We start from the raw sequence: 14,097 nt of genomic DNA on the forward strand, positions 1-14,097 counted from the left end.
AGCTTTTGGCCTCAAATAACAAATGATGTCATCCCAAAGTGCTTGAGCAAATAGCTCTCCCTCAGTTAAATGGGAAAGGGTTTAAGGCAGGTTATGCTCAGTGAGGGGTCCCTTAGTGTGCTAGGATTAATTTTGCAGACATTGCCACAGGATGCTGTTGAATTGCACAATAGGCTGTTAAATCAGGTTAGGGTTGTTCTCCCTCCCCTGGATTTCCCTGCAGAAGGAAAATGACAGGCTGTCTGCATGGCAAGCATTGTGCTGCAGTAAGAAAGGCTTGAGAGTAGAATTAAATCTGGAAACTTTTGTAAAGACATTACTTCATTATAATTTCTGGCATTTATTCAAACTGCATTGTGAGGATCTTGGTTTGCATTTTTGATAGCTGTTCGAGATAAAATTTCTATATTGCAGAAATACATTATTTTAAAATGGAACATTACAAATTATTCACTTGGTGTTAAAAAATATAACATAGATAACTTTGGGGATACAGTTGTTAGTTCAGAATAATTTTAGTTCAACAGAATTTTTATTGAAAAATGACTCATCCGTGCAATTTTAAATTTTCTTTGCATCGTAAATCTATTTTTCTTTAAAAGTGCAGTTTCATATTACACTTAATCCAGTGTAACAGAAGACTGCTGCTGAAAGATGCAGTCCTGCCCTGCTCCCTCAGAATCAACATGTGGCCACAGGGTGAGTCACTTTGGTGTGCTTTTGGAGCAGAAAGGAGTGTGCTTGGTGGCACATCACTAAGTTGAATAATCTTAGAGAACCTCCTTAATTATATTCATGTGAATAAACAGATACAAAACTAAAGAGAAATACAGAAAGTTGACATTTGACTGCAAACATTTTCTTACAGTAGAAGAAGGAGGCCTCTATACAATATAAGGAGCTGTGAGGTCTGGGGAGGGGTAACATTATATGAAGATTTGCATCCATGGATCACTGACAAATTGTTAATTTGATGGTAATCAGAAGTAATTTTCATATAATAGCTGTTTGGTTTAGTTCAGTCATTTCCTTTTCACTGTAACATACTCCTACATCTGATGCTGACTTGAGCCTCTAGGAATATAGGATTTAAACTTCTCTGGTCATTAAGTGCAATTTCCTGTAGAAGAGATTAAGTCATCCAGAAAGGTCACAAGACCATTCACTCCCTTCTCTCTGAACTCTACAAGTCTCAAAACATCCCCAAATATCTGGAGACAGACTTGAGATTTTTGAGAAAAGTCTCAAACGTGACACTGTGACAAAAAAAGTGAGCAGGAGAGAAACATCCCTGCTGGAACACTCTGTGGGATTCTGGAAGGTCTGGCTTAGTCAACAGGGAGGACTGGATGCTCAGTTTCAGGACCTGTTGCAAAGCATCTGGATATAGAAATAGTGGCTGCCAGTGAAGTGGAATTCATGCATCTAATCCCACTTTCCCATCTGGACACAGCAGCAGCTACTCCAGAAGTGCCAATAAATGTGTGGCTGCAGCGGGAGGCAGCTGGCTGCCAGGACAGTCTGCTGGGTGCTCTTTGCCATCCTGAGAGAGATGCAGAAACTGGAGTGGAATTGCTCTGGAGGCTTGCACCCACTGGTACTATCTGGGTGACCTTAGCAAGTAGAGTATGTCTCTAAGAAAGCAGCAAATTAAAACCAAAGAATGCTACACACAGGGGCCTTGCCCTGTTTTACTGAGGTGCAGTCTTTCCTGACTCCAAATCTAATTATTGGTTTAGCCCTGAGCATGTGTGCAAGACATAAAAGCAGGAATCTTTATGACTTGGTGCTTAAGTTTCCCCATCTATAAAATGAGGCTGTTAATACAGATTTCTCAAAGAAAACTCTTTGTTTCATGAGTTTTTGTCACATTTCTCAAGGCATAATGATTTAACAGTTGCCTTGAACAAGATGGGTATTCATAACAATTGATAGATTTGATTCAAATTTCATTTCAATTTTATGGCTTGAGGCTGCTTTCTTATCAGTTGTTAACCTTTCACTTGAGCCTGGCCAAATCATTTGAAACTGTGGCATTGTTGTAGTACAGAATATTCCATGGAAATAGAACTTTTGTGACCCTGATACAGGTGGGAATTTTCATGCCCTTTCTGGGAATGTCCGCATCCATTTCACACTTGTTAGTTTTGTTCTTAAGGTTTGATCCTGGAAGATTCCTCTACTTTATGCTCGGTGCTCATCCCATAGATAAACCTTCCCCGTGGAACTGGGACAATTGCAAAAGATGTGATTTTTCTGTCTTCAGGTATGTGCCAGATGAAGTTTCAAAAGGGCCTCACATTGAGGGATTTCTGTACTGGGATCTCTTTTAGCGCATTGCCTGCTTGGTTCACAGCATCTCATCCTCATTTCCTAACAGTGGGCAGTGTGTGTCTGTAAAAGGAGTTATTGATTTATTGCAATATTGCAATAGTCATGATTGTCTGACTTAGCTGAATACTCTGCAAAATGCCCCAAATTGAGCTGTTGGAATGGTTTCTTTTGCAGTCAAGGTCAGTCTCTCTTGGAGAGAATTCACTGCTAGAAATGTGAACTATGGATGGAGCATAGAGCTTCCAAGTCCAAGAATTAATTTTTGCTGAGCAATAGAAAGATTTCATAGGGAATTTTTAAGCATATTGTCATAAATTTTTGGTACATGAGTTTTCATGTTTTCATAGGAATTGCTGAATTCTCATCCATCTGGGAACAGCTGCTCAGAAAGGGGAAAAAAAAGATTTTAGCTTTAAGCAAGAAGAGAGAGTGGCAACCAAAACCAGCTGTAGAATGCAGGATATTGATACCCATGACTTTTGGATATTATGCATTCTATACTACTCAGAAACAAGAGACTCTTGTAAAAGGACAAAAGAGCCCATAGACAAGCAGAGTCCCCACAGCCACTTTTGCCCTTCTATGAGCTTGCAGCAGTTGGAGACTCCAGTTAGAAGCATTAACTGCAGTCATTTGATTCCTGTCTCTCCACTACTGTTTTGTGGAAATTATTCTAAATGGATCCAAAGCAATGCAATACTTCTGTATTCAGCCAGTGCACTCACAGGTTCAATTGGACATGGTGGCAGTGTGGAGGAGTTGTTTTTCAGATGTGTCATTTTGTTATTAGGTTAGGCTGAACTGTTGGGAAGGAAGTATCAATCTGGTTTTGTCAGGTGGCATTTTTGCTTTGTGCTGCTAGGTTTGAGGTGTCAGTAAATATGACCAATCATTTTGCTGCTTTTTGGATACTGCCAGTGTAACCAGTGGCAGCTGTGAGTTCTTCAGTTATTCTGCTACCAAGGCATTGGCACTATTTGTTGTGTGTCTGTTTTTATTAAAAATATTATAGGCTAATGCATCAATAACTCAGATAATGGTAATTATGTCCTCACTTAAAAATTACAACTTCTCCAGCAATCTAGATCTCAATTAATAGAAAAAGCCAAACCGTTTTCCTCATGGTTTAGAAGATTTAATTGCAGATCAATGGCATTATGTTCAACAGGGAATCCTTGCTTGTCATAGGTAGTTACGGGAAGCAGAGGTGTTTAATGCCCTGTAAATGAACTGTACATACATCTTTCTTTCTTTAGTCATGATGCTGTGGTATTTTATGTCTTCTGTAATTCATTCAAACATAAAAGGACTAGTTATTTACAGTTTTTATGCAGCCTGACTCGGTTTAAAATAAAAATGCTCATATAGTTTTCAAGCCTGTTAGATCACTCCTGAGTAATGCAAGGAGAAAGTAAAGCAGTAATACCCAGACAGAAGTGTGTGGTGTGCAGTGAGAAAATGTGCTAAACTTCCATTCTGGCCTGGATGTACTTGAGCATCAAAAACATCTCATCATAAAATCAGCGGAATTCCACCTAGAGACTTAAAAGTACCTTTTTCAGAATTCCAGCCTGCAGGGGCAATGGAGATCAAAAGTAAGAACCTTTTGATCCCAGAGCTGCAAACAACTATGGCCTAATCTCAAACTTTTGCTTAAAAAAAAAAGTTTAATGTAAAAAAAGTAATTACTGTTCATGTCACAATGAAGGGCTATAGCCATCCTAAAGTCACAAACCTGTTTTCAAAGGTAACTGTGAGTGCCAGGGCTGTGATCCATCAACTTAAACAAGCAGTTTAAGAAAGCTTTATTGTATTATTTTCATCACTAGTCACAAAGGATGGAAAACCTATGATAGGTGTAAAACCAACAGTAGTTAAAAATTACCAGTTGGTCATGTTTCCTTTCAACTGATTGCCTTAGTGGTGGTTTTATATACTTATATATATAAGTATGTATATATACTTTATATACTTAATATTTTAATCCAAACTGTAATGTCTTTTATAAAATACTGATGTGTTTGTCTGTTCCATTAGGATGATTTATTTTGTCCAGGATCAATCACAGCAAACAGAATGTACTAAAAATGTTTTCAAAATAACTGGAGTTAAGTAATACATAAAAGTGATGTGTGACAAGGCCCTGGGCTGTCTCATCTAAAACTGAACTTAGGGCTACTTTGAGCAGAGGGTTAGCCTAGTGATCCCTGAGGTCTCTTCCAAGCTGAATCATCCTGTGCCTTCAGAGGAACCTTGGGCTGCTCTGTCTCTTGTATGGCTTTGAGGCAAAGGGCTGGAAGTCGATGTAACTTACTGGTATATTAGACCACCTTGCATTTGATATTTATCAGAAATGTAATTTATTTTATTTAAAAAAAACCTGTTTTCATCAAAGCATATAATATCAGAATTAATTCCAGTTGAAAAAGCTGAAATATTTATTGCCCCATATGACTTCCTTTGCATTTTTTGCAGTTGAAAATTTTATTATAGTATGTTCTTGCAGCTTGTCTTCCTTAGTTAGAGTAATTAAAGAGTAGCTGTGGGAGTTGGTGGTGTTTAGCCTGGAGAAAAGGAGGCTTAGAGTTGAACTTACCACCCTCTACAGCTACCTGAAAGGAGGTTGGAGACCCTGGGGTCTCTTCTCCCAGGCTTGAACAGGACAAGGAGATACAGACTTAAACTGTGCCAGGGGAGGTTGAGGTTGGACATTATGAGGAATTTCTTCACAGTAAGGGTGATTAGACTTCGGAATGGACTGCCCAGGGGGATGGAGGAATCACTGTCCCTTGAAAGTCTTTAAGGAAAGATTGGACATGGCACTTGATGATCCCAGCGTTGTTTTCCAACCTGATGATTCTGTGATTCTGTAATGCATGAAATCATGTCAAAGATCTATGACTGATCTTCCTTGCAGTGTACTGAGTGGATCAGGAATGTGGCACCGCACCGTGGAACGAAGATGGGAATTCGGCCAGGTGCTGGCTTTGACCCCCCTTTACTTGCAGGAAAGCAGCAGCAACAGCCCGCCGCTGTCCCGGGAAGGGAGCAAGGCAGCCGGAGGGGATTCCGCTCCCTCCCATTGTTGCCGTTTGCCAGGGCTGGAGCGGGGCGGGGGCGGCGGGGCCGGGGCTGGGGCGAACCCCCCGCCCCCGGGCCGGGCGCGCATGCACACACAGGCACACACAGGCACAGTCAGACACGGGGCAGAGGCTCAGAGCCGCACACCGGCACTGCCGGCCCTGCCCGCCGCGGGCTCGCTGCGGACCATGGCCCCGGGGCTGCAGCTCGGCCCCTCGCTCCTCGCCCTCGCCGCCTGTGCCGGCGCTGCCCGGCTCGCTGCCGGAGCAGCCGGCGGCAGGAGGGGCCCGGCCGAGGCGTGCGCAGGGAGGGTGAGTACAGCAGAGCCGAGCCGAGCCGAGCGAACGAGCCGGGCCAGCGGGAGATGCGCGGGTTCCGCGGGGCTCTGCAGCCGCTCCGGGCGTGCGGCAGGGAGGGACAGAGGGAGGGAGCGGCTGCCCTGGGGACACTTCTGCAACAAATAACTCTGCCCTGGGGCTCTGCATCTGGAAGTTAATTGCGGCCGGGAGAGAGGGTGGCATTTCCCGGCCAGGGATATTTATTGGTTTCTCGCCGAGGGGGGAGGCAGCTCGTAGCCGGCGAGTGTGAAGAAGTCACTCAACAGGTCCTTTACCAGCAGCGCTCTGCACTTCCCCGAGCCGACCTGCATAAAAGCGATCGCTGCGGCTTTGTTATTTTAATGATTCGAGGCCGGCTTGGGGTTTTAGCTCCGGGCCTGATCATTATACAGAGGATGTAGGAAATTTACGGGAGGGGGAAGAGGGGAGGAAGGTGATAAACGTTTTGTTACTGCTCCCTGCCTTTTGTTCCCAGTTCTGGTGTGTTTTACCGACAGACTTTTCTCGATTGCTTCTCGTATTCTTTCTAATTTTTTAAAAAATCGTACTTTTAGTAACTTTTGAGTTGTGTATTTTGGTTTGTTCCTTCCCTTTCTGCTGATGTCTGGTTACAGGTTTAGTTGAAGCGTGGTGATCCGGGAGCACTGGAGGGAACACAACTGACTTTCATTGATTTTGCTTTTTGTTAGACTGTCACTAAGGATTTTCTTGGTTTCAGATCAGGTCCTTTGAGAACGTTGCTGAAACACAGAGTTCAGAAGTTTGTAGGGCATAGTTTAGAAAGGCGAAAGCATCGGGAAATATGTGAAAGAAGAGTGTGTAAAAACCAACTTCAAACCCTGATAAAGGTTAAGATCTAAACCTTTGTGTTGGATGGAACAGTTACAGGTTTAGATTCCCCTATTAGGTCTTTTTAACAGAATTAGCAATAAAATATTTTGTCTCAGTACGTCTGTTGTGTGTTTCACCAGACGTGGGCAGGGTACTCCACAGGCTCATCACGCCACTGCATATTTGTGTCAAATTTTGCATCTTCTATTAAGTAAATTATCACTATTACAAGTCAGAGTGCTTGACTTGTAATGGACTTGAATTAAAGTATATTGACGTTTATAGAAATATGCAGATGCAGTTTGTTCTGGATTTGTTTTTTTACTTACATAATTAATGTCAATGTGTGTGTTAAACAGGAATCTACCACAATATAATTCTTTTTATTCAATCAGTATTCAATGATTTTGACTGACTTTTAGATCAGCAAAACGTACACTCTTTCCAATTAGCATAACTCCCCTTTGTCTTTATTGCTCACAGCTAATGTACCATTTTAACTTATGCAATATTTGTATGAGTTTCTGGTTTTATTGTATTTTCAGCTTCAAGTTCAGACTTCTCTAGCCAATTTATGAGATACCTTGTCTTATTGTGTAGTTGTAATTTTGTGGTCTGATTTTGTAATACCACCCTTGCAGATGATTGCCTCCGTAATGCAGGCAGGGCAGCATTTATTAGAGTAATGACTGCAGGATGGTCCCATTGTCTCAGTTTTGTGGTATTTATCTTGTGCTGCATGTAAGTTTTGAGTAGACTTGACATACTATTAAATGACTGATGGCCCCTCTAACACATTGTCTGCTCTGGAGCAGGGCTGCCTTTGAAGTAGTACTCTGTAGGAAGTAAAGAGACTATTTGCTCTATTAAAATTCCTTGGTATTTCCTCTGTTTAACCACAGGCCACTTCCCCTCTGCCGCTCTAAACACTGCAGGGACACTGACTGATTGAAAAGACACAAGCCCTAAGTAATTGTATCCTATTCAAATAGTTATTCTTATTGCAGGTTATTTATAAGTAGTCTCTAATTAATGTATGTTAAGGGCGTGAATAAATCTTAACATTTTATATAGAGAAAGTAAAAACCTCTACTTTGCATTAAATGAAGTGGTTGAATTGAGGTAATTCTCAAGGGCATAAATAATCTAAAAATATATAATTTAACTTTTTATTTCTCCTTAAACCATTAAAATGTAGCTAGCTGGGTTTGTATATGCATTTAGATACATGCACACTGGGTATTTTCTTCCACTAAAATTGTAAATGTGGGTTGCATTTCTCTATGGTGAATCTTTTTTTCATCATTTGTTATTTTTGGGAATCTGTGTTCCATTTTTCTCCATAGACACTGAGGTAATGCACATACATGCACAAGTAATGTACAAGTTTCTTTCACTGTGCAAAATACAGTTTTAAGTACCCTCAATATTTTGTAGCAGTAAAAAAGTGACTTAATGAGAATATATTACTGGACTATAGTTATAAGAATTTGATGGGGAAGTATTTGTTGACTTTATTCACAACTCCTGAAATTATTAATACCTAATGTTTTCAAAACTAAAAACTAAATCACATTCTAGATGTGATTTTTTGTTCGTTTTACAACCTCCATCACAAAATACATTTATAACCTGTATTATTCATCTTCTCTGGTAGTACACTGGCATTTGTCTTGCAAACTCTACGTGTATCTAGCAGGAAGGCAGTTAATACCAGGTCAAGTAACTTAATATTGCTGTGGCTAAGAATTATCAGATTTCAGTGGGTTCAGGATTGTAGAATTTGGATTGATTTTGCTTGATGTAGGATTCCTTTCATTGATGTTTAATAGAAATTTTGATGTATTCCAACACTTAATAATATTTCACATTAAAGTAGAATAATATTGCAAAGTAATTTTCCATATGGATGATCTTAGGACCTCATATGCATACCTTTATCCAGAAAAAAGGTCGTTCAGAGAAGGGCCTGTTTTAATCCAGAATAAGTGTGTCCACATGGGGAGCTATTCTGGAAAAATAGTCCCTGAAGTCTTCTCTGTGCACCTCATGGCTTGTTTATAGCCTGAGAAGACAGACCTGTGATATAAGGATGATTTGAATGTATTTCAGATTCATTTATTCGGTGTTAAACACAAGAGCAACTGCACTCTCAAGTTGTTTTGTAGATTCTGATGGGACTACACACATGAGTAATTTTTTTCATATGTTTAATTCCTCTGAAGTTCCTGGCACTGAACCATGTTCAGTATAAAGCTTAAATGTAATGTGGCTATGATGAGGAAGAATAAATAATCCAGCATTTTACCAGCCCTCCCCTCCTTGTCAGCAGAGTTGTACCTTCCTTTGCTCTGCTGAGCAAAGCTTCTCAGGCAGACTGGGGGGCTCTGTTCCCGTGCATTCTCCCTCAAACTCCCTGTGTCCCCTTCTATGCTCTTTATGTAAGGAACTTTCTAATTCCTTTCCACTTCAGAGCAGGGACACTGAAGCTTTCCTACTGTTCCACTTATTGGCAGCTCTGCCTGCCTCATTATTGCTTAGGCTCATGCTGCTCTGTCCCTACATTTATCTCCTCAAGCATACCAAAGTAGACTTGTGCTGCTCCACAGTTTGGAATCTGCCAGGCACAGAGCTAGGCCATACAGAAATATTTTTCCCAGCTATGGACATGTTTTGGCAACTTTATTTTGGAGGAAAAACACCCTGTAAAATGGTAAGAAATTACCAAAGTTGAAATTCCTCCCTTCTATTTTGTGTTTTTTTCCAACAGTTAAAAATCTCAGATTTTCACTTGCAGAGTATTTAAAAATTTTAGAAGGTACTAGGCAGAAGACAGACCTAAGATGGAGCATGGAGGAAGGTGTTAATGTTTTCCATCAGGGTGTACTTTAATCTACAGACAGTTCCAGGGCTGCTTTAAAGCTCTGCAGACCAGATGCCAGCAGTTCACTATCTGTCATTTTTTTTTGAATTTATAGAATCAGTAGATTGCTCTCCCTGGTATCCAGAACAATGTGATAGCATTTCAGAATTGATGAGATTTGTCACTTAAAGCTTCCCGAGTTCTGTGATTAGATACAATGCAACATGTTGAGTGCAAGGCTTTGCAAGCATGGTCAGTCATGCAGGCTGGCATCTGTATCCCTTTCCTTTAGCTTAGAGTTTGGCTTCAGGGTCCCTCCAGGGCTTGTTTTGGGCTTCTCTTTTGAATTTAATTTATTGAGTAATGCAGCAGAGAATGACACCCTATTCCTACTCTAGTGTCAAAAGGTGTTGCCTATTAAATGAATTTTTAAATGCACAAAGTAGCACAAATATGTTCATGTTTGAAGGTGCAGATGACTGTTTCCTCAGGAACTGTGAGGCTGTGCAGTTCAATGCTGTGGTTTTAGAATGAGCATTCAAATACATGACCTGGAGGAAAAAATATGGAAACATATGTTTATGTAATAGAAACGAACTCTCAGTATTAACAATGAAATGGTGCATTTCCAACAAAATTGTGTGTTTCCTTATGAGTTTCCCTGAAACTGGGCAATCTGAATATGATGGTAATTCATCAGCTGGTGACCTAACAGGGTTTCTGCATTGAAGTCACCTGGGACTGTTACAGATTTGATTGATTTCCTCTCTAAAGTATCCCTTACTTTAGATGCTGAACTCCACCCCCTGCCTTACTTCCCCTCAAAATCTGCTTTTGAGTAAGTACAAGTGAAGAAACTGCTGTATCAGACTTGTTAATTTAGAATCTTGAGACATTCATTTAAGAACAAGTTCTGCTTTAACAATACTTTATAGTCCACTAGTGAAAGGATGTTAAGCTGTCGTGATTAGATGATACTAGCTTTTTTTTAGTTAATTATTTGTTAATGTTTATAAAACATGGATGTTACTTAAAACTGCAACATTTAAAGGGTGTTTAATAAGGACCGGCTGTCTTTTCCAGCAGATCAGTCTAAAGATGATGAAACAAAGCTTTGATGTGAACTTGCCTGCTTAATTATGCTCAAAGGCTGAATTTTACCATAAATTTAGCATGTGTTTTTAGTAGCAAACAAGAGGCGTGTGAAGTATTACTGCAGAACTGTTAAGATGAATAACATTTTTAGTTTTTAAAGGTAAAAATTTATTCAAGTATATTGCTTTGATTTTATATTTACTGCTACCAGTATAATGAGGTGTATTTGAAATACATTTTTTCTAAAAGTTTAGGTTTGTGCTGATGTTCCTATAGCAGTTTTTCCATTGTTGTTTTTTTATATTTAAAAATTAGTATTATGTATTAATGCATCACACCTAGGAAAAACCACATAAAAGTAGTGTGAGTTACATAAATGCTTATTTTTATATCCTTATCTCTATATGAATTATAAAAAAGGATTGAATGAAAGCATAAGTTACATTAACCTAAAATAGTCTTAGGTCAGTATACTTAATTTTAGGTTATGGTAATGTGAGGCTATTTAAGGGTCAAAGTTTAAGTGCAGACTTGAAAAAGGATTTTACTCTTTCATGCATATATTATTTTATAATTATTTCACTGTCCTATTTGTCCTTCCAAGCTCTCCTGAAAAGGAGTGGCACATCCTGACACCCAATATTTCTATGTGATTTTATCATAAAAACTTGGACCAGATATATACTTAGTAGTAAATACTGCATATGCCAGTAATGGATAGGTTCATTGCAATATTCACACAGCAGAAACACAGACAACCAAACCGGAGTATAAATGTGTATTTTAACATGCTTCTCCTTGTTTCTCTTAGTAAATTGTACTGTCAGTGTCATGTCTGAGACACCATTTATGGATTTTAAAGGTACATTGTTCTACTGTCAACTCTCATCTCTGAATGGTAGAGTCCAAGAGTGTGAGGAAAATAAAGTGTGCAGGTTGGGATTTGTTCTCCCAAAGTTTGATTTGATTTTTAAAAATACTTAAAGCTTGGATTAGAGTTTTATCAGGCATCAGCACATGTTCCAGGAGATACTGTATTCCCTGAAATTCTTTCACTTGAAGGATGTTACAATATTATGTCACTATTGGCTTTGAAGAATTGTTCCAGATATTTTATTTTTATTAGTCTTCCTTGTGCTGTTATTCAGCAAGACAGTAAATCTGCTTTTGAGGCACATCAGTCATACTCCAATGAGCCCAAATAAATGTGAGAGGTAGCTTTGTCCTAGGAGATTCCATGCTACATCAGGTATCACACCTGAAAGCATAAACTCTGAGATGTGTGTTCTGGTTGATTGAGGAGAACCAGAGCTGTGTGTCCATGACTAATCTGAATCAAATTTGTACCTCCTGGTGCTCAGCACACAGAGGTGCCTGTGCAGTGCTGCCCTGTGTGCACCTGGTGCACCTTTTGAGTCTCTCCCAGGCCTCCTCCTCCTCCTCCTCCTCCTCCTCCTCCTCCATGCTGCAGAGCTCAGCAGTGCTGAGGGCACTGCAGGCTCTTGGAGAGCAGTGCTGCTGAAATCTTCTCTTCTCCAGCCTTTGTATTCAGAGGATCTCACAGAGAGGAAGCAGAGCTGGGTCTGTGCTGAGCCCTGGGCTCACAGGACAATGAGGGGCTCCTGAGGAGCTTGTGGAGTTCAAAGGGCTCCAGCTAAATGTGTGTACTGGGCCATGATGGCTGTGAAGGCTGGGTTTTACAGCTGGACAACATCAATCAGACCTTGAGGCTGCTGCCTGGAGGACATGATCTGCAGATCGGCTTGGAGCTGCACATTCTGGGCTTTAGGTTTCCAAATGATTGATCTGTAATGATCTCTCCATATGGTCCTTTATCTCACAAAATTGTGTGCAATAACCATTTCTATGCCCCCTGTTATAAGGCCCTGCTGGATTTTCCTCTTGGTTGGTGGGCAGACTTGGATTTTAATTTCTGACCTTGCCTATGTTCTTCACTCTTATATCAGTGGGAGTGACTAGGTATTTCTGATCTTACTTCTGACTACATTCAAATCCAACCAAGCAATCAATGACTTCCCTGACTTTTTTTGTATACGGCTGTGGGAAAATTCCTGGTTGGCTGGCTATGAATTAATGAAAATCCTTAGAATGCTTCACTAATGATAGCTCCTGTGGCTTTAAAAATGCTATTCCCTTTTTTAATTTGAGAGAGGTCACAGAGGTTTACAGAAACTAAGAAAAGAAAACATCTGGTTGTGCTCTGTAGATGACTGCTTTTGTGTGAAGAAAAGTTATGGCATCGCCTCAGCATCAAACACGTTCAAGGTGATCCTTTCTAAGAACCCTTTGCAAGAGCCCTCTTTGCTCAAACTGGGTTTTCTAATTAACTTTGCTTTGTATTTTCAAATGGAGGATTTTAGTTCTTCATGGGAATCCCAAACTCATTGTTGCTTAAAGTTCACCCTACCTTTATAAAATTTACTTTCCTGAGTTTTGTATTAAGAGCATAACAATATTTCCATATGTTTTCTAATATTTTCCTTTAAAAGCTATGGAACTCCAAGAGGAACATGCTGCTGGGTTGGATTGTGGTATTCATGAAAGGAAATCTGTTCTGTGTTTGCTTATCTATACTGAAGTTTCAGTTATTTGTATGTAAAATACTGAAGATTAATCTGATTTGTGAAAGTCTTCTTTTTAAAACTGAATTATGCAGACTGAAAGAATTTTATTCCCCCAAATAATGCAGGTTAAAATTATGTGTGAAGTTAATGTAACTCATAGAAAAGCATAATATGAGTATGTTCAGGTCCAAAGAGTTAATCTTCTAAATTATTTAAATTATAAGTTATCAGCTGCTCAGGTAAACATCTGTAATTCCAGGTGTGACTAGCCTGGAATCAGAAAGCATTAAAAAATGCAACTTTAGAAACCTACAATAATCACATATTCTTTTTATATTATACAGTGATTTAAGCAAACTCCAAGCAGGCCTCTGTCATCTGCTTGTGGAAACAACACCTCAATGTGTTTTCCTTTCAAACATGGAAAACTAAGGGATTTCTTTCTGGTTTTATTGGGCTATTTTGTTTAAAGAGCTAAAGCCCTGCTTATTAAAATCAGTGGCAGCACTTTGGCTTCTGTTTTGATGGTGTTTTCTTTCATTCTTCAGACGGCTTGATGCTGTGTCCACTGAGCTGCTGGGTGTGACTTCATTGAGCTGGGTAGTGCAAGCCTGTCCTGGCTGCTGCTTTGTGTCCGTGGGGATGTTACTGCTTGGTGATGGAGGTCCCAAATCCCCAGTGCACATCCCCTCCCCTGTGCATCCCATGTGGGGAGAGTTTGGGTGATGTCCTCAGCAGGGCAGTGTGCACAGAACCCCCCTGATGAGGAGCCAGGAGCTGAGCAGCAGGAGCAGGACTGGGGGCACAGCTGGCACACAGCTGGGCAGTGGCTGGCAGGGCAGTATCTGCTGCCTAGGCTTTGTTGATTATTGCTGTCTTCAGTCTCACTGAATGTTGCATTGGTGTGTCCTGGAACAATCCATGTGGTGTGTTCTTGTGGAGTGGGGACTGTGCTGTGAAGTTGTATCTT

General features: G+C 40.2%; 1 protein-coding gene across 1 annotated transcript in view; it reads left to right on the forward strand.

The window, feature by feature from the left end:
* The first annotated feature begins 5,599 nt into the window (after window positions 1-5,599).
* Window positions 5,600-14,097, forward strand: part of IL17RD (interleukin 17 receptor D) — a 42,613-nt gene continuing 34,115 nt past the window's right edge. Inside the window, exon 1 of the mRNA XM_033072007.1 lies at window positions 5,600-5,726. Within this exon, the coding sequence (XP_032927898.1) occupies window positions 5,604-5,726 (123 nt within the window). The 5' untranslated portion in view covers window positions 5,600-5,603. The remainder of the gene's footprint in view (window positions 5,727-14,097) is intronic.

The sequence above is a fragment of the Catharus ustulatus genome, chromosome 13, assembly GCF_009819885.2.
Source record: "Catharus ustulatus isolate bCatUst1 chromosome 13, bCatUst1.pri.v2, whole genome shotgun sequence".
Lineage (NCBI taxonomy): Eukaryota > Metazoa > Chordata > Aves > Passeriformes > Turdidae > Catharus > Catharus ustulatus.